Source organism: Microtus oregoni, unplaced genomic scaffold (genome assembly GCF_018167655.1).
Source record: "Microtus oregoni isolate MIOR12 unplaced genomic scaffold, Mior012 000057F_ref0000458, whole genome shotgun sequence".
In the NCBI taxonomy this organism is placed as follows: Eukaryota; Metazoa; Chordata; class Mammalia; order Rodentia; family Cricetidae; genus Microtus; species Microtus oregoni.
The window spans coordinates 8,841,083-8,860,841 of NW_024543833.1; the positions used below are offsets into that span (position 1 = coordinate 8,841,083).

General features: G+C 43.7%; 1 protein-coding gene across 2 annotated transcripts in view; it reads right to left on the bottom strand.

Annotated features, from left to right (window-relative positions):
- The window catches only part of Gnal (G protein subunit alpha L), a 104,287-nt gene that overhangs the window by 20,718 nt on the left and 63,810 nt on the right, over positions 1-19,759 (bottom strand). For both annotated transcript variants that reach the window (XM_041639194.1, XM_041639195.1), the window contains exon 5: positions 7,870-7,967. In XM_041639194.1, coding sequence (XP_041495128.1) covers positions 7,870-7,967 — 98 coding nt within the window. The remainder of the gene's footprint in view (positions 1-7,869; positions 7,968-19,759) is intronic.

The following is a 19,759-nucleotide window of genomic DNA, read 5'->3' on the forward strand; positions in this document are numbered from 1 at the left end:
TTTTTTTTTTTTTTTTTTTTTTTGGTTTTTCGAGACAGGGTTTCTTTGTAGCTTTGGAGCCTGTCCTGGAACTCCCTTTGTAGACCAGGCTGGCCTCGAACTCACAGAGATACATCTTTTTTTTTTGTTTGTTTGTTTTGTTTTGTTTTTTGAGACAGGGTTTCTCTGTAGTTTTGGAGCCTATTCTGGAACTAGCTCTGGTAGACCAGGCTGGCCTTGAACTCACAGAGATCTGCCTGCCTCAGCCTCCTTGAGTGCTGGGATTAAAGGCATGTGCCACCACCGCCCAGCGGGAACTAGGTCTTGAACTAGCACTTCCGCTCTTCTGTGATTTCCTTCCTTTTTCCGTTTTAAACGTGATTTAGTTCACTTTCAGTTGCTGTGATAAGCACCATGGCCAAGAGCAACTTGGGGAGCAAAGGGAAGGGTTTATTTCTTTTCTTTTCTTCTTCTTTTTTTCTTTTTCTTTTTTTTTTTGAGAAAGGGTTTCTCTGTAGCTTTGGAGCCTGTCCTAGAATTAGCTCTTGTAGACCAGGCTGGCCTCGAACTCACAGAGATCCGCCTGCCTCTGCCTCCCAAGTGCTGGGATTAAAGGCGTGTGCCACCACCACCAGGCGGGAAGGGTTTATTTCATCATGCAGTCTACAGTTCATCAAGAAGGGAAGTCAGGGCGGGAACTCAGGCAGAGACGTTTTTGAGGAACTCAGCGGTCATGGGTTATGGACTTGTCCCTCATGGCTTGCAGGAGGTGACGTCCACAGCAAGCTGCACCTTGCCATAATCTATCATCATTCAAAAAACGCCCTGCAGATTTTCCTACAGACCAGCTTGATGGAGGCAATTCCTCAACTGATATTGCCTCTTTAGAAATGATTCTAGCTTGTGTTAAGCTGACCGAAAGCTAACCATTATGAATGGATGAAGGAATGATAAAATATACATAGGGCAAACATGACATGTTACGGGCCTCACATATGGAGCAGTTCAGAGAGTGAGGATTACCCTTAGTGTCTACTCAGTGGTTGTTGCTACCTTTTAATGGAGTCTCTTGTGTTCCCTTGATATTTAATGGAAAGGGCCCCCAAACAGGCAAACTCAAATGATCAGATGCCTGTAATCGCAAAGTTAAAAACTTAACAAGCCAGTCCCAACGGGAAATGAGAATATCTTTTCTTTTTGGAGATAGGCTCTCACTATGTAGAGAACTGGAAGAGGCCTGGCACTCCGTGTAGACCAGGCTGGTCTTGAGTTCACAGAAATCTGCCTGCCTCTGAAAGTAAAGGCACGCCCCACCACATCCTGTCTATTTTTCTTTTGAAACATGGTCTTGTTGAACAGCCCAGGTTCCAACTGTTGGGCTAAAGTGATTCTCCTATCTCAGCCTCCTGATTAGCTGGGACTTCAGGTGTATGGCATCTCACCTGGCTGGGCGTCTCACCTTGAAGTGCATTAAAAACCCATAATTCAGAACTTTTTCATTATCACTCAGAACATTTTCATCACTCAAAAAGGAACTACGGGGCTGGAGAGATGGCTCAGTGGTTAAGAGTCCAGGCTGCTCTTCCGGAGGTCCTGAGTTCAATTCCCAGCAACCACATGATGGCTCACAATCATCTATAATGAGATCTGGCTCCCTCTTCTGGCCTGCAGGCATGCATCCAGACAGAATGTTGTATACATAATAAATAAATCTTTTTTTTTTTTAAAGAACAAATATTAAGAAAAAAGGAACTACGTACCCATTAACTCCCAGCTCACCTCAGCCTTATGCATGCTTAATCTATTTTGTCTCAACAGATAAACTAGTCCTGGACGTTTCATGTGCCTGAAGTTATATAACATGAGGCCTTTTGTGTCTGGCTCCCCTGGCTTAGCATAATGAATTCAGGGTTCATCTGTGTTGCAGTATGCCAAGAGACTTCATTTTTTTTTTTTAAAACAGCTCTATTAAACTTTGCATCATCACGTGGCTATATAACATTTTGCTCATCTCTTCATCAGCCAATGGGCATTTGGGTTGTTATGAACAACCTGGCAGGAAAGAACTGGATACTGAGCTTCAGCTTTGTTCCTCCCTCCTGCCCCCCAAAACATGACCACAGAGACTCTCTGGCTTACTTGTAATGATTAAAGACTGCAAACATAAACATCTACAATAAATGCAACTCTGATGAAAATCCTCCGTCACTGTGGACCGCTTGTTCTAGTAAAGTCACCACCTCACTTGGGCACTTGGTGTCAGTTGGGTTCTTTCTCTGTTATGAACCCTGAAAACCAATACCTGCTTTGAAAAATCACAAACTGGAGCCAACAGAGAGACATCGGGCCGCGAAGGAGTGGTGGAGGATGGACCCTTGGTCCTCACCACTAGCCAGGTCACTGCAGCCACATTTTTATTGGCATTCTGCCCCTGGGTCTGTGTGACAAAAGGGTTTGATTTCTAATGAGTACTAAACAATGCCACTCCAAGCTATCAAAGAGATAATCTACTGTTTTATTGTGTTGCATGAAATTCAGAGGTCCTACTATCTAGCGCTGTGAAACTCCAGAAATGCAAAGCAAGTGGCAAAGAGCATTAGAAACTTGTGATACCCTGGGAAGAGGCAGGACTAAGGGACCCACACTGTATAAAAGGCAGGATGACAGGACAAAGAGTGACTATCAGATCGTGTGACGTAAGAATCCACTGGAGTTGTCCATGTAAGGGTGTCATCATGTCGAGACATTTAAAAACACTTTCTGCACACAATCATATGTAGTAACACACCTCAGAAAGCTCAGATTTGGTTTTTAGGACTGACAGAAAGCCAGGCGCCGTAGTGTGCACACCTGTCTAATTCTAGCGAGGTGCACAGAGTCGGGAGAAGGCTTTGAAACTAGCCTGGTATATACAATGAGAGGAAAAGAGAGACCTTGTCTCAAACAAGATGGAAGGCAAGAACTGACACCCAAGGCTGTCTTCTGGCCATTCATGTACCAGGGCACAAGCATGCCCACACTTACACATATGAATGTGAACACACACACACAAAACTAAAAATATCAATTAATTAAAATTATTTTGTAAGCTATAAGGCAAATATTTCCAAAGAATGATAGAAGAAATGAAGGAGGGGGGAGGGGTGCAGAGAGCCTTCTGCTCAGGTGTTGGTCGTCTGTATACTCTCCACTGCTCTATCGACTTCCATGGCAAAAGAGAAAGAAAAATATAAAATAAAATAACTGGAACAAAAAACAACCACTGCCCATATACAGGGACAGCTCCAATTTTTAGATCTAGAAAATAAGTCTGAAATTAATTTATCTAAAAATAAAGGTGAAAGGGCTAGTTAATAATATGTTTATACATCTTAGTGACAGTTATATTTTTAATGAATTCAATGGTATCATGTAATATGTATCTTTTAAATTCTACTTTATTTTAAAACCTGTCAAAGGCCAGCTTTGAAGTTGAAATTACATAGGTACCAGGTTATTATAAAAGTTTAGCATTTCCCGGGCTTGGCAGCGAGCCATGCACTTGAAGTCCGAGTGGTGAATGAGGCTGGGAAAACACCTGGAAGTTGAGGAACACCAGGCCTGGGACTACAGAACAAGGGGTACCTGACTCTTCACCTTGTGGGTTTCTTCTCTTTCTTTGGTGTTCTAAGAGTCAGTTCTTGAAATGGATATGCTTCCAGATGAGCTTATGTGTTGGTACGAAGCAGAGGAGCCCACACTGGGTGAAAGTTACAGTAAGTGAAGTCTGATTTTACAGAGATCTTCAAAGGACCAATTTTCTCTCTCCTAAAATAGCTGTTTCCATGGTTACTTAATTACTTATTATGAGGCCTTAGAAGAAATGCATATGGGGGGATAATTCAGTAGACTGTGTTTAAATTTTCAATGCGGGAACTATGGAACTTGGAATAAAATATAATCTCTGGTAATTTGCAGTTGGCTTGGTGTTAAAAAGACATTTGTATCCACGTGGGGAGTTTTGAACTCGGTGGTAATCCTGATCCCGCCTCCCCCCACCCCTCAGCCGCTATCCCGTTATGTCAGTCTTGTTGCTGGAAGCAGGAGTTGCTGCTCAGGGACACAGACGAGACCACAAACTGGGATAGTGCTGAGTGGGTTCTAATGACTGACTAGAGGGCAGATGTGAGGCGGCCCGGGTTGAGCATTGCCTATCTCTCCACTCCTCCACACCATGTGGAATCTCGTCTGCAAAGGGAAAGGTGGAAGAGATAAAAACAGGAAGAGATAGACTCGAGAGTAGCCAATATACCCATCATCCCAAAGAGAAACCACCTACCCAGGGCCTCCCTGCAAGTACTGCTGATTCAAAACTAGCTCCCACACAGCTTTGGAGAAACCCTAGGTCTCCTAGAAGCAACCCGAGGAAATTTCTGCTCCTTGTGTGCCAAACAGCACAATGTATATCTTTACAGCCTCCAAATGTTTACTGCACCCATGTGGTACACTTCAAAGGTCCTTCCCTCTGTACACGGATGTCAGTGTCCTGGGTGCTTCTGGGGCACATGATGTCGGCTGGCTGAGGGTAAAGATGCGGTCCTCACAAGTACAGGTGCCTGGCTCTGCTGTATCATTATGAACTGAGGACTCAGAGGGCTGAAGGAGCAGGTTGCAGCTGTAGCTCTGTTGTCACCAGGCCTGCATGATTACTGCCCACTCACATACCAGCATTTTTTCTGCCCTGCATTCTTCCTTTTTAGCCCCTACATCTATCTATGTATGTATGTATATATACATATGTGTGTATGCATATACATACATACATACATATATATGTTCAGGATCACCTAGGAGATTGATGATGCACACTTCTGGGTATTTCTAGAGAGAATTAATTGAGGGGGTGATAATTCACCCTAAAAGTGGGTAACACTAACCCACAGGCTGAGAGAAAATGAGAAGACCAATAGGTATTCTTCTCTCTGCTCCTGGCCTGACATGCAGTGAGTGAATTGCACCACCATGCCCTACCCCCTGAAACTGTGAGCCAAAACAAAACCTTCCTTAAGTTGCTTCTTTCAGGCATTTTGTCTAGCAGCACAGAAGTAACTGACACACAGATCATCCCTGAGAGAAAGATCCTGAATAATTTTATTCAATCCCTTCCTCTCCCCATCCCCAGTACCATTAACCTGCCTCTGCCATCTATAGGCATTTTTAAAAAGATCTATCTATCTGTCTATCTCAAGCCAGCCAGCCAGCCACCATGTACAGTGTCCTGTCTGCATATATGCCTGCAAACCAGAAGAGGGCACCAGATCTCATTTTAGATGGTTGTGAGCCACTATGTGGTTACTGGGAAGTAAACTCAGGACCTCTGAAGCAGCTAGTGCTCTTAACCTCTGAGCCAGCTCTAGCTTATTCATAGGCATTTTATATGCATGGACCATTTATTTGTGACTCTTTGGATTTGGCTTCCATCACTTAGCACGGTGTCTTCCAGGTCTGCCAATTTCCTACTTGTGCATTAGCTCTGCCTTTCTATTCTGTTGCTGAATACATTCTAAGGCAAAGACACTGCATAGCTATGTGTGTTGATGGGCACTTGGGTTGTTTCTGATTTGGGCTATTATAGGTAAGGTTGCTATGAACCCCTGTTTGTATGGATTCATGTCTATAATTCTCTTGGGCATCATCTAAGAGTGAATGGCTGGGGACAACAAACTGAGTCTTTCCTGGACTGCTAGATCTTCATGCTGTCACATTTTATGATATTGAAAGTTAAACCTAGGGTCTCAGGCATGCTAGGCAACCACTGAACTAAAACTAAAATTACAGTTCTGTTTTGAGCTAGGTTCTCATTAAGCTGACCAAACTGTCCTTGAGTTCACTCTACAAGCCCAGAAGGGGCCTTGAACTTGCTATCTTCTTGTCTAGACCTCCTGAGTAGCTGGGATTACAAGTTGGCACCACCAGGCCTGGCCTCGTCTTAGATCTTAGTGGGCAACTCAGTCTCTTAAACCCCTAAGACAATTTCAGCATCACTGAACAACTCTTCCCCAGTTGGTTCTGAGAGCTATGCACAGAAAAATGACTCCTAAGCAAGCCCCAGCATTCAAAGTGCAGAACTGCTGAGCAACATAGCAGCACTTGGGTGACTCAGAGTCACCCGAGACATTAGTCAGAACTTCGCCTAGCAGCCTAGATGAGGAAAAAAAAAAAAAAAAAGAAACTACATCAAGATCCCGAGGATCTGCAAGAGGAAGCTTCAGTGTGTGAGAACCTAGGGTGTGGTATGGACTTGTGAAGGAATCGAGGGTCAGTATCTCCAATCAGTAGCACATGCAATATGGGGCTCTTGCTTTGTTAATTCAGTTATGAGCCCGTGTTGCATAGGAAACCTCCATATTCGCTGGACTGACGTATCCTTCGTGGTCTCTAAGACTATATGGAGCACAACGATTCTGCTTCCTAGTCTTCACAGCTCTTGGAATGCAGCACAGTGCATTTCTTGGCATTTGTAGTGATGCTGGTATGTACCACACACTGGGCTGACGGCCAGATAAAGTACGGCCATGAGTCACACACGGCACCTCACACTTGATAAGGTGAGGGAGTGACATCAGTGTAATATTTACCATGCTGGACTCCTATTGTGATTTCAGAGGATGTTCCTCCCACTCGTAGGAAAAAGAGTGGACCGGAAACTAGAATGCTGGGTTTTGACAGCAGCTGCCTTGCAATCTGGTGTTTACCTTGTCTCTTTTTTACAAAGAGATATAGATATTTTTGTGTGTGTATACATGTGAATCTGTATACGTGTGTATGCCATGTATGTGTGTGGGCCTGCTGAGGCCAACAGAGGGCATTGGGTTCCTCGGATCTGTAGTTTCAGGTGGTTGTAAGCTACCTGGCTGCTGGAAGAGCAGGAAACACTCAACCTCAGATTCATCTTTAAGTTGTATGACCAGGGGTGTGTGGTCAACTCTCACTTCTGTCTCATAATCAGTTTGTTTTCATTTTCACTATCAGCCAACCAGAACACATTGAAGTCACTGCTGGTTCAAGTCCAGAAGTATTCCAAAACAGTAGAAAAAGGAGGAAGAAAACCTGCCTGGGACCAATTTTAGCTTCATGATGCTGAATTCCAAAGTGCAATAGGCCCAGGGAACTGATAGGAAACAGGCTTTATTCTATTTTAAATCAGGTGCATGTGTCTGTATATCTCTGTGCATGGTGTGTGCAGGTGCTGGAGGAGGCCAGCAGAGGGCACCAGATCCTCTGATGCTGGAGTTACAGGCAGCTGTGAGCTGCCATGTGGGTGCTGGGAACTGAGCTCAGGTCTTCTGGAAGAGCAGTCAGTGCTCCTAGACACAGAGCCATCCCCCGAGCCCTACAAATTTTGATATTAAAATTTTAATTTGGAAATCTTATTTCCAAATTAAAATATAATGATGAATATTTAGGTACATTATAATTTAGAAACATGCCTTTAAGTCTTTGTAGCAATAAAAAAAATGAAGATAATTGAAATGGTCAGGACAAAGCGAGTGAAAGTTATTTTGATTCTTCCGTGAAACAATGTTACTGAACATACCTGCTTTAGAAACAATGTTACCGAACACACCTCCTTTAAAAACAATGTTACTGAACATACCTCCTTTAGATACAATGTTACCGAACATACATCCTTTAGAAACAATGTTACTGAACACACCTCCTTTAGAAACAATGTTACGAATCACTCCTCCTTTAGAGACAATGTTACTGAACACACCTCCTTTAGCAACAATGTTGGGAGTCAAAAGCTACACTTGCTCCTGCTTCAGGAAGCCTCAGAATCCCAGGGAGGGCAGCACAGCCAGGAATGCAATCACGTTTCACAGAGGCCTGGCCAGGGAAGCAACTTACTATTGTGCACAGTCGATCAACTGGTACTCGTTGGATCTCTCAAAGCAGGCTTTCACCCCCTCATCGTCCCACAGCTTCTTCACGTGATCAAAGAATTCCTAAGGGCGGGAAGAATGACAAGAGAACACACGTCAGGATATTTTACAAAGTGAAGAGGGAGAAGAAACTGCAAGACAGAAGTTGCGAGGAGGGCGGGGATTCTTTTAGGTTAAGCTCTACGCCGCCATGGGCACTGATGGTTCAGTACGAGGCAAAGCAGGACATTTGGCTCTCACAACTCATGCAAGCTATGGAACCTCCCAACTGTTCACAAAGCCCACCAGAATGAAACCTGGAAGCCAAAAAATCAGTGCCAGTCATTCATTATAAAGCAAGAATGCAATTGTTCGGCTCTTAAAATTCAGTGCTTTGGAGAGCTAAGCCGTCGCCTTGGCAATTGAAGACACGGACAGTCTAGGGTCCATCTTAGCAGCTGTCTTGTGACTTTTTAATGTGAGGTAAGATCAGAATGGCAGGCGGGAGAGATAGTTCAGTGGTTAAGAGAATTTGCTGTTTCTGCAGAGGACCCTGGGTTTGAATCTTAGTATCCAAATGGTAGCTCACAGGCATGTGTAATTCTAGTTCAAGGGAATACAGTGCCCTCTTTTGGCCTCCTTGGGCACTAGACACACATGTGATACACACGAAGCAAAACACCCATACACATTAAATAAAAAAAACCCTGACATATCAAAGTAGATAGATTAAATTGGCCCATTAACATAAAAAAATATGCCATGGGGTCTCAGTTAGCCCAGCTTGGCCTCAAATTCATGATTCTCCTGCTTCAACCTTCAGTATTATGCCTGCTAAGTGATGGGCCACTTTACTATGAGGGTTTTGTTTCTTTGTGTTTAAAGCAAACCATGAGTTAAATACAAACTGTGAGTTTTGGTTCGCCCAGGAGTCATAAGGTCACCATGCTTGCCCATTATGGCATCAGGACCCACTGAAAGACCTGTCCTTACCATAAAGTCATGTCACTAGTTCTGGGGTACTTGATTCCTCTCCAGGTGATTGACTTAACATAAAACGGATTGGGCTGGGTTTGAATCTAGCAACTATTGACACTATTCTACATTTTATAAAAGTCCGTAGTTTCCACCTGCAGTTTAAGAGGTGCCCAGGACGAGTCGAGGCCGGTTAATAAGTGAGAAGAGCAGCAGTCCCCTTACTTGGTTCTTGGGTTAGGAAAGGAAACCACAAACCAGAGAAAAGCGCCAGCGGGTGCAGGCTCCTGCCTCTCTCTGGGAAGCTCTCCCAAGTTCCTCTAGTTCCTGGCAGAGTCAGGAGAACTGGCTCTCCCCACCCTCACCCTGTGTAGTGGGCCAATGTGGTGGTCACAGCAGCTGGTCACAGAAAAGACCCCACACAGGTCAGACCCCGAACTAACTGGGATGAGGCTAGGGGACAGATACAGGAAGAGGTTAGACTCCCTGGAGACCAGGTTGTGGAAAGCTTGTCACAGGGACTGGAGCCAGTGGAAGTGCAAGGGTGCTGTGGCACCCTGCAGGACCCTCGTCCAGGTGGCAGAGGAGAGGTAGGCACCCAGATTAGAACCTGTTGCTATCTGGTCAGTGACAGTGGGCCAGGTGCTTGCTGGGTGGGGTGGGACTGGAAGGATAGGCTCATTGGTGCTAGCATCATTCAGACCCACATCTCTCAAGATCACTGTGGGATACATCTGGGCTGCCTCCTGTATCAACTAGTGTCTGTGTCCCAGCTCTCCTGTGCCATTGGGAAGTATTCAGAAATGGAAAGCTAAGGAGCAATGTGACCGTGACATATCTAACTGTTTTCTATATTACCGAATGAGAAGCATCTTGAGATCTTTGTATGTTTAAGCAACTGAAATACACAGATACTTTTGACTCTTCCAAGGGGCTGAGCTGCATTCTCTAAAACACAGCACCACATATCTTAGTTAAGGGAGCCACCTTAGGGTGGGCAAGAGACTTGAACCTAGAGTGGCTCCCAGGTGCCCAGGGCGATGTCCCCAGTTAGTTCCTTGGGCAGCTGAGGGTAGGGAACCTGAAATGACCCTATCGTAGAGCAATACTGACGAATATCTTGCATATCACCATAGAACCTTCATCTGGTGATGGATGGAGATAGAGACAGAGACCCACACTGGAGCACCGGACTGAGCTCCCAAGGTCCCAATGAGGAGCAGAAGGAGGGAGAACTGAGCAAGGAAGTCAGGACCACGAGGGGTGCACCCACCCACTGAGACAGTGGGGCTGATCTATTGGGAACTCACCAAGGCCAGCTGGACTGTGACTGAAAAAGCATGGGATAAAACCGGACTCTGTGAACATGGAGGACAATGAGGGCTGATGAGAAGCCAAGGACAATGGCACGGGGTTTTGATCCTACTTCATGTTCTGGCTTTGTGGGAGCCTAGCCAGTTTGGATGTTCACCTTCCTAGACTTGGATGGAGGGGGGAGGACCTTGGACTTTCCACAGGGCAGGGAACCCTGACTGCTCTTCAGACTGGAGAGGGAGGGGGAGAGGAGTGGGGGGAGGGGGAGAGGGACGGGAGGAGGGGGAGGGGAATGGGAGGCTGGGAGGAGGTGGAAAAGTTTTTTTTCAAAAAAAAAATAATAAAAAACTACTCTTCAAAACTAGGTTCTCAAGTTTTGAGAACAAACTTTTGTATTCTTTGCATGTGAATGTATATGTGTGTGGTGTGTATATGTGTGTGTACTTACATCTGCACATGTGGGCATCTGTGTGTGTTCGTGTATGCAAGTGTATGGAGACATCTGAGGCTGCCATTGGGAGTCAACCCTTGATGGCTCTCAGCCTCGTCTATCGAGGCAGGGTCTCTCAGATGAATCCAGAGCTCACTGAGATGAAGATTCTGCCTAACTGGGTTTCTCAGCCTGGGAGCCCTCTCCTCTGCCTTCTGAGTGCCGGTGTGACAGGCATCTATGTGGGTGCTGGAGATCTGAGCACAGATGCTCACATTTGCTGAGCAAGCACATTATCTGCTGAGTCATCTCCCCAGGGACCATAATTTTTTTTTAAATTTTTATTTATTTATTTATTTATTAAAGATTTTTGCCTCCTCCCCGCCACCGCCTCCCAATTCCCTTCCCCTCCCCCTATCAAGTCCCTTTCCCTCATCAGCCCAAAGAGCAATCAGGGTTCCCTGCCCTGTGGGAAGTCCAAGGACCACCCACCTCCATCCAGGTCTAGTAAGGTGAGCATCCAAACTGCCTAGGCTCCCACAAAGCCAGTACGTGCAGTAGGATCAGAAACCCATTGCCATTGTTCTTGAGTTCTCAGTAGTCCTCATTGTCCGCTATGTTCAGCGAGTCTGGTTTTATCCCAGGATTTTTCAGACCCAGGCCAGCTGGCCTTGGTGAGTTCCCGATAGAACATCCCCATTGTCTCAGTGTGTGAGTGCACCCCTCGCGGTCCTGAGTTCCTTGCTCGTGCTCTCTCTCCTTCTGCTCCTGATTTGGACCTTGACAGGGACCATAATTTTAAATAAAATTTAAAGTTAAAAAAAAAGTTAACTACCTAACCACTGACCATTTATTTCACAACCTTATTCTTCCACCGTCTCTCACTACCTGGAATTGATAGTAAGTTAAAAAAAAGTTTGCAATTCTCAGGTGATAACCTGTTTTTGTTTCTGCTATCAGATTCTTCATAACTCTTTTTAAAAAAGAAAACAGATGGATGACAACAGAAAACATGAGAATACTATTTTCTATGTAATTTCTATACTAACATACACAAATCACTTCTGGGTTATACACACTTGGGACATAGTTTTCATTTTGAAATGCAAACTGAAATCATCTTATTTCTTGAGCTACAGGACGTGTAAGTGGCCTTGCACACTGTAGGGCGTGCCTGCCAAGCTCTTCCTAGTGGCAGCAGTCCCAGCCAGTCCTGCCCCCTGGGCTAGTGGAACTCGTCACTGGATAGTGAGAAGATATTGTTCCTTATGTTCACACATGATATTCTTTCAAAGATGACACAAAGAAAATAACTCCAGGGTTAGTGTCAGGAGTCCTCCTGCACAAACGAGCTATTTATGTCTATGATGGAGTTTTAATCTTACAGACTCTGACTTGATGACAACGATGATTCCTCCTCCTCTTCTTGAGACAAGATCTCATGTAGCCCAAGGTAGCCCTGAATTTGCTATGTGGCAGGGGATGACCTTGGCTTGTGTTCCTCAGTCCTCTTGCTGGGTGTGCACCATCATGCCTGTTTTATGCACTGCTCAGGACCGAATGCCAGGCTTCGTGCACACTGGCAAAACACTCTACCAACTGTGTCACAGCCTCCAACCCTCTTCTAGGTGATGTATGGTATTGAGGTCGTGTAAGAACTGTGGAAATAGTTGCTCTACTGTATTTTTAGGGCGTAAGGACAGAAGAAAGTTTGTGTCTGTTTAGAACCCTCATAGATTTTCCTTCAGGTATCTATGAATCTTGATTGGTTGGCTTCTTAGATATAGAACCTATCCATATGAAGAGTCAATTATAAGTTTTAAAATTCTACTGAGGAACAGATTTCAGAAACTGTGCTAGGAACAATCCTACGAACCCAAACATGTAAACCACTGAGCAGTCCCAAACCCTTGCCTTCGCTAGCATGAAGTACGGCAACCAGAGACAGTATCAAAAATGACTCACTAAAAGGTGGTCATATTCCACCATCACTGGGTGCCCTCTGTGCTCCAGGTGACATGCTGGGGTCTTGGATACCAGATCTTTTCTGTGTCTCAAACAACCCATGAAATAGGTGATTCAGCTCCATATTCCAGACACTAGAGTAAGAACTGAGTAGACGTTGTTTTCTTCACATCCGCTGAACTGGAAAAAGCTGAGCCTGGACTCAGAGCATGCTGGGAGTCCACCTAGCATCCTTCCCTCTTGCCCACAGCCGCTTCCTGGGTCCAGGGACAGCATGGGGGACAGTGTGGGTATGGGGGACAGCACATACACACTTGTTGAGTTTTGCATATAGGATTAGCCTATTACTATTCTCAACATCATTTAAAAACAACCTTTGGGTATATTTTATATGCCATAAGCTTTACCCTTCTATAGCCACCAACAGTCAGGTAGGAACATTCCATCACCTCAGGAGACGGTCACCCTTCTTTTGGATCAAGACCCACCACTACCCCAGGGCCAGATGGATGACTGCTGACTTAGGCTGTCACTGTGGTTTTACCTTTTCTACAGATTTTATACAAATGAAATCATATAATCTTTTGTGTTTAGCTTCTTTCTCACTTAGCATGATATATTTTGGATCCATTCACCTGGCTATGCATGTTACTAATGTGTTTTTAAATTTTTTATCTTTTATTTTTTTTCTTTTGCTTGTGACTGAACCCAGGCTTTGCATATGCTAAGCAACTGGCCTACCACTGAGCTTCATCCTGAGCTATGTCCTCTGCCTTTGTTCTTTTTGATTGCAGAGGTCCACTGTCTAAGTGCACTATATTCGGTCATTCACACACCAGTTGATAGACATCCGGTTGTCTCTAGTTTTCAAACTTTGATTAATTATTATTAATTATTTCTGTGTGTGTGAGTGTGGGCATACGCATACTGTAGTGCTGTATGTAAAGAGGACACCTTTTGGGGGTTGGTTTTCTCCTTCCACTGTGGGCTCTGGGGATTGAACTAAGGTCACTGGACTTGTGCAGCATGCGGCACTTTTACCCACTGGGCCATTCCCTGAGCTGTGTTTCCAGTTCTGAACAGATATAAAGAGTGCTGGGTTAGTTTTCTATGGACTTTGGTTTTCGTTTCTCCTAGGCGGGAAGCTTAGCTGGGTTATATGGTAACGGATGTGCAGCTGTAAACACTGCCAACTTGCTTTGAACGGTGGCACTGCCACGGCGCTACCGTGCTCTCGCAGAGGCGAGGCCTAGGATCCAGCTTCCGCCTTCTCACCAGTACTCACTTTATCTCTCTTCTTCTTAATTAGGGCCCATCGTGGTCTTAACTTTCATCTCATTAGGGGCAGATGATGTGGGAGATTGTTGCCTTGGCCGTGTCCTCCTTCCTTCTCTCTCCCTCCCTCTTTCAGCTTCAGGACGGTCTGGAACTTGCTCTGCAGCCCAAACTGCCCTTGAATTAATAAATAATCCTCTTGCCTGAGCTTCCTGAGTGGTTGGATTGAGTGCAGGCGTGTACTGCCACACCTGGGTTCTTGTTCGTCTTCTTTTGTCTTCTGATTACTGATTTTTTTTTTAAAAAAGAGTAAATGATATAAAAAATGGCATCTGAAGTTAAAACCTTTCTTAGATATGGGGTTTATTTATATTTATTTATTTATTTATTCTCTTGAACTTTAATTTTCTGAGGTGTCAGTTGATGAACACAACTTAAAATTTTTGGTGCTATTCAATTAATCAATTCATTTACTTTTAGGTTTTATGGTTCTCTCTGTGTTCTATCAGAGCAGTCTTTGGATAATTCAAAATTAAAATTTCTCCATGTTTTCTCTAAATGTTATAGTTTTAGCTCATACATTTGCATACTAATCCAGTGAATTAATTTTGGCATGGTGTAAAGAAAGGGCTTCCCGCAGGATTATCAGTGTTTTGCAACATGGAGGAAGTGCTATCCTTTCTCAGTTGAATTACCATGATTCCTATGTTGAAACTGACCAATGAACTTGAATTTATTTCTGGAGCTTTGGTTCCAGTCCATTGCCTGACACCTCTGTCATCTTTATATCCACACCAGGCTGTCTGGATCATTGCGGATTTCTAGTAACCTTAGAACGAGTTTCTTTCTTTCTTTCCTGTGTGTTTCTGGAGTTGAATCCATAGTTTCTGTCCTGTGGAGTCTAACACTAGCTTCACTTCCAGTTTCCAAAATTAGGAAGCTTCAAGGTCTCTCATCTTTTTTCGTACTCTAACATTGTTACAACATTCTTAGGGTTATTCTAAGTTTCTGAGTTTCATATACTCAGGATCCATTTCAGGATCATCTTGCTTATGTTTTGATTGGTGTTGTAGCTCAAAATGGATAAACAGCATCTTAACTATGAATCTTCTATGAACATCATATGCCTGTTATAAATTGCTTAACAGTTTTCAATGTTCACATATTTTGCATCTTTTGTTAAATGTCTTTTTAAAAACCTTTGTTATTTTGAATTCACTTATATTTATATTTATTTTTTATTTTTTTGTGGTTTTTCGAAACAAGGTTTCTCTGTAGCTTTAGAGCATGTCCTAGAACTAGTTCTTGTAGACCACACTGGCCTTGAACTCACAAAGATCCAACTGCCTCTGCCTCTGAGTGCCGGATTAAAGGCATGCACCACCACCGTCCAGTGATATTTATTTTTATAAATCACCTTTTTTGTTAGATTTTACCACCAATACACAGACACACAGACACAGACACAGACACACAGACACACACACACACACACACACACACACACACACACACACATTATATAATTGTTTTGAGGCTATTGCAAATGAGATTTTCTCCCTGATTTTTTTCTCAGTGTGTTTGTTTACATATAGGAAGGCTACTGATTTTTGTATCTTACTATTATGCTGAGTATATTTATCAACTGTGGGAGGTTTCTGTCAGAGTCCTTAGGATTTTTTAATATTTAGAATCATTTCATCTACAAATAAGAATACTTTGACTTCTTCCTTTCCTATTTGTACCCCCTTTATTACCTTCATTTATCTTAATGCTGTAACTAAGATTTCAAGTTTTTTTTTCTTTCTGTTTTTCAAGACGGGGTCTCACTATGTAGCTCTGGCTGTCCTGAAACTCACAATGTAGATCAGGGTGGCCTCAAACTCATAGAAATCTGACAGCTTCTGCCTCCAAAGTGTTGGGATTAAAGGCGTGAACCTCTATGCCTCGTCTATGACTTCAGTATTGATTGAACAGGAATGGGGAGAGTTGGCATCTTGTCTTGTTGATTTCAGTGGAAATGCTTTGAATTCTTCCCATTTAAGCAAGATGTTGGCTAAGGAATTGTTGAATGTTATTATTATGTGTGTTATTGGGCCGAGACATGTCCCCCTATTCCTAGATTCTCTGGGACTTTTATGATGAAGGGATGTCCCCCTATTCCTAGATTCTCTGGGACTTTTATGATGAAGGGATGTTGCATTTTATCAAAAAGCATTTTCTGCCTTCAATGAAATGGTTGTATTGTTTCTGTCCTTGAGTCGATTTATGTGATAGATTACATTTATTTAATCTCTGCATCTCTGATATGACGTCAACTTGATTTTTTTCAAGTGTTTGCAAGTATTTTATTAATTTTTTTTTTTTTTGCTCATGATCCTCAGAGCTATTGGCCTATAATTATCTTTTTTTTTTTTTAAATTTGGTTTTGGTATCAGGGTAATACTGACTTTATAAAAAGAATTTAAAATATCCCCTCATCTTCCTCTTTTGTGGAGTGGTCTGAGGAGTACTGATGTTAGTTCTTAGGTCTGGTAGACTTCGTCACTGACTCTATATTCAGTGGATCAGCTGGGCTATTTTTAGTCACCTTTTCTGTCTCATTGGACACCATGAATCTACTTAAATTATTTATTTCATCTTGCTTTAGCTTTGATAGACTATATATAGCTAGAAATTAATTTCTTTTATAATTTCCAGCTTGGTATGAAACAATTTTAAAACTGTGTCTTTATGATTTTTGGAATTTTCCCAGAGTCTGTTGTGATGTCTCTTCCAATTCATCTCTATTATTATTAGTTTGGGTTTTCTCTCTAGCACTAAAGCTTTGTCAAATATTTCATTTTTGGACATTCTGAGTAGCATACAAATTGGTGTCTATATCAGTTTTGCCTTTTATAAGCTTGTTACCTTTACCTGTTAGTTTATGAGCTTATGATGCACTTTTTGACTGGGACAGAATTGGAATTTTGTATAGACTGGAAACACAGGAGGACTGAGCTATGCGACCTCCACAGCCACTATGCTAACCTTCACTGTTTTGCATGTCCTTATATTTCTTTTGTGTTTGTGTGTGTGAGAAATTCTAATTGTTTTTAAAGATATGCAAAGTTCTAGCTCATGTTTCCAAATTATCATCTTACCAAACAACTGTGTTAAGCATAGAAGTTAGTAATCAGATCTATGGCCCTTAGTGGAGAGAGAATTAATTAAATCTTCCCTTTGGTGATGGGAACATAACTTTCCCTGCTACCCTCCGCCCCACACAAAAGTAGTTTTTTAGCTTCTGAGATTTTTTCTTTTTACAGTCCTCCCACTCCTAAACCTAAGAGGCTCTGTAAATCCCAGTTCCCTGAGAAAACCACAAGTACAGCATGCCGAAGAGATTCAGAACAGAGACTTATTTGTGTGGGCTCAGAAATAAAATAATTAATTATTTTCACTGGGGGAAAAGAGACTCCAAGAATCACGACTTTAGACTTTGTTCACAGACAATGTACTGTTACTTGACAAGACTTCGCCTCAGAAAAATCAGACTCGAGTTATGTAATTATTCTTGTCCTCGGCCTTCTGAGTCACCCAAGCTCTTGTGTCTGCTGGGGCAGCACAGGAAAAGGAGACACCTTCTCTGGAGGACTCCAGCCAAATTTAAAGCCAACGTCTACAGGTGGGTCTGCTGTATTCCAACTAACAAGGCTGGTAGAATTAGATACACATTTCTTTGGGAAACCTGTAGTGTGAGACACACGAAGAGTTCTAATAAGGCCCATCAGATAATAGCCATAGTGGTTGCACTTGGATTTTAATTATCTGAGTCCTTGGATTTAAGCCCAGATGGGTGGATTCTACTTGCTTATTTTAAAACATTTCACTTATCTTACATACTGACCACAGTTTCTCCCCTCTCCTCTCCTCCTGCATTTCCCCCACCTCCTTTATACACCCCCCCATCCACTCATTCCTCCATCTCCTTTCAGAGAGGGGCAGGCATCCCATGAAAGTCAACAAAGCATGGCTTAACAAGTGGAGGTAGGACCAAGCTCCTCCCCCAGATGGGGGGTTCTTCGTGATGGCTAGTGAAACTCAGTTCCCTCAACTGTCCCAAGGAACAGCGCAGTGGTTGGAGTATTTCTGGGCCAAGGGTGGCACCATAGCCAGGACTGAGCAGCGCATGGCTCAAAGGTAGACAAGGCCTGGACTGGAGGTCTTGAGTATGTGGGGTGAGAGGGTCACAAGGACAGGCAAGGATGAAATAAGTAGATGAGTTTGGTGACCAACCTCTAGAAGCCGGGATAGGACAGGAATGACTGACAGGAACAAGCCACAGGAATTCTTTAGTGGCTCTGAGCACAGAGGGGAGGGGAGAAGGGGAAGAGCTGGTGTGTGCCAGAAATGTGGCCATGCAGATTTGGCAAGATGGCAAGACTTAAATGAGCAGAGAGGAGACGCATGGAGAAGGAGAGGCCATCCAGGTTTGAGGAATTGATTCTAGAAATAGCTATAGGACACATGAGGTTCTAGGGTGGAGGAGAGAGGCCCAGACCTATGAGCCTTGGAAAGAGGATGGTACTTGTATTGCCAGCCTGACCAGGGGAAAAAGGAGGTGGGGTAAGGATGGATGTGGGGGCATTTAAGCCATTGTGTTGGCTTCAGTGATTCACCCTATCATACTCTGAAGCCTTCTAGATGACCTGAGGCCTTTGACCTCTCAGGAAAGTATTCAAACCGAGGCTTGGGCACTGAGAGCTGTGAAGGGAACGGCATGGACTCAAAGGCATGCAGAAACGCACCAACAGTCTGCTGCAGGGAGGCCAGAGAGGATGCGTGTGGGAACCAGGTGATGTCCATGAAGGGCTATAAGCTGAACCAGCATGTCTGCTACCCAGGAGGAGGACATCACAGTGCCCATGGGAACATGCCCCACTCTGCAGGTTCTGCTGATGCCTCTGAGGTGGTCATACTCAGTTAAATTGTGACCACTAGCTTACACCTTGTGACCACTAGCTTACACCTGCCAGCAAGGTTCAGGGGATCAGGGAGAGGCATGGACAGAACTCAAGAATGACAATGTGGGTGTCAGCCTATGGTCACTTCCTGTCAACAGACAGCTGTGCACATGTACCCTAAAGGGGTCTGGTGGTATTGTCAGTTGGACAAGAAAAAAGCCTGTTCTGATTCTGTGGGTCAGGTGTGGCCCTGCGGTTCTGTGAAACCAGAAAGCAGGAGTTTCAGAAAATCCACACCTTGCTCTGAGCACAGTGATTGGGGGATTCAAATTACTACAGTATATAATGCATCCTTCTTAGGCAACCACCCACTACTTTGCAATTCTATAATAATATCTGGTATTTGATATCTAGAATTTGTTTCTACAATTGAATTATATTTGATTGGATATCTGGGATTCAATTCGATAATAGTATCTGATATTTGACCCTGCAAAAGGGTTGCTTGAGTGCCAAATGGTTTGTGACCCATAGGTTGAAAACCACTGATATAGCATGCCCTGAAATGCAAACAAGGGACATTCCAGGGGCAGGGATACGTACAGCTGTGTTACTGCTTGAATATGACATGTCTTCCCCTGCAGGCTCATGAGCCGGTAGTGCCATCTTCAGCTGGTTGCGCCATCGAGAGGTGGTTGGACCCAAACTCTAACTTTATCAGTGAATTGGCCCACTGATGAGTTTATTACCAGATATGCTATTAGAAGGTGGGGGCTGGTTGGTGGTCACTGTGGACATAACCCCAGAAGAGTGTGTCTTCTCTGTTCCTTCTTCCCCCCAACCCCATTTCTGCCTTCTGGCTGCTGTGAGGTGGACAACTCTGTTCTACTATCCTTGCCACTAAGATGCTCCATTTTTACAACAGGTCTTGTGCTAGTAACTTTTGTGTCAACTTGAGAGAGGGAACCTCA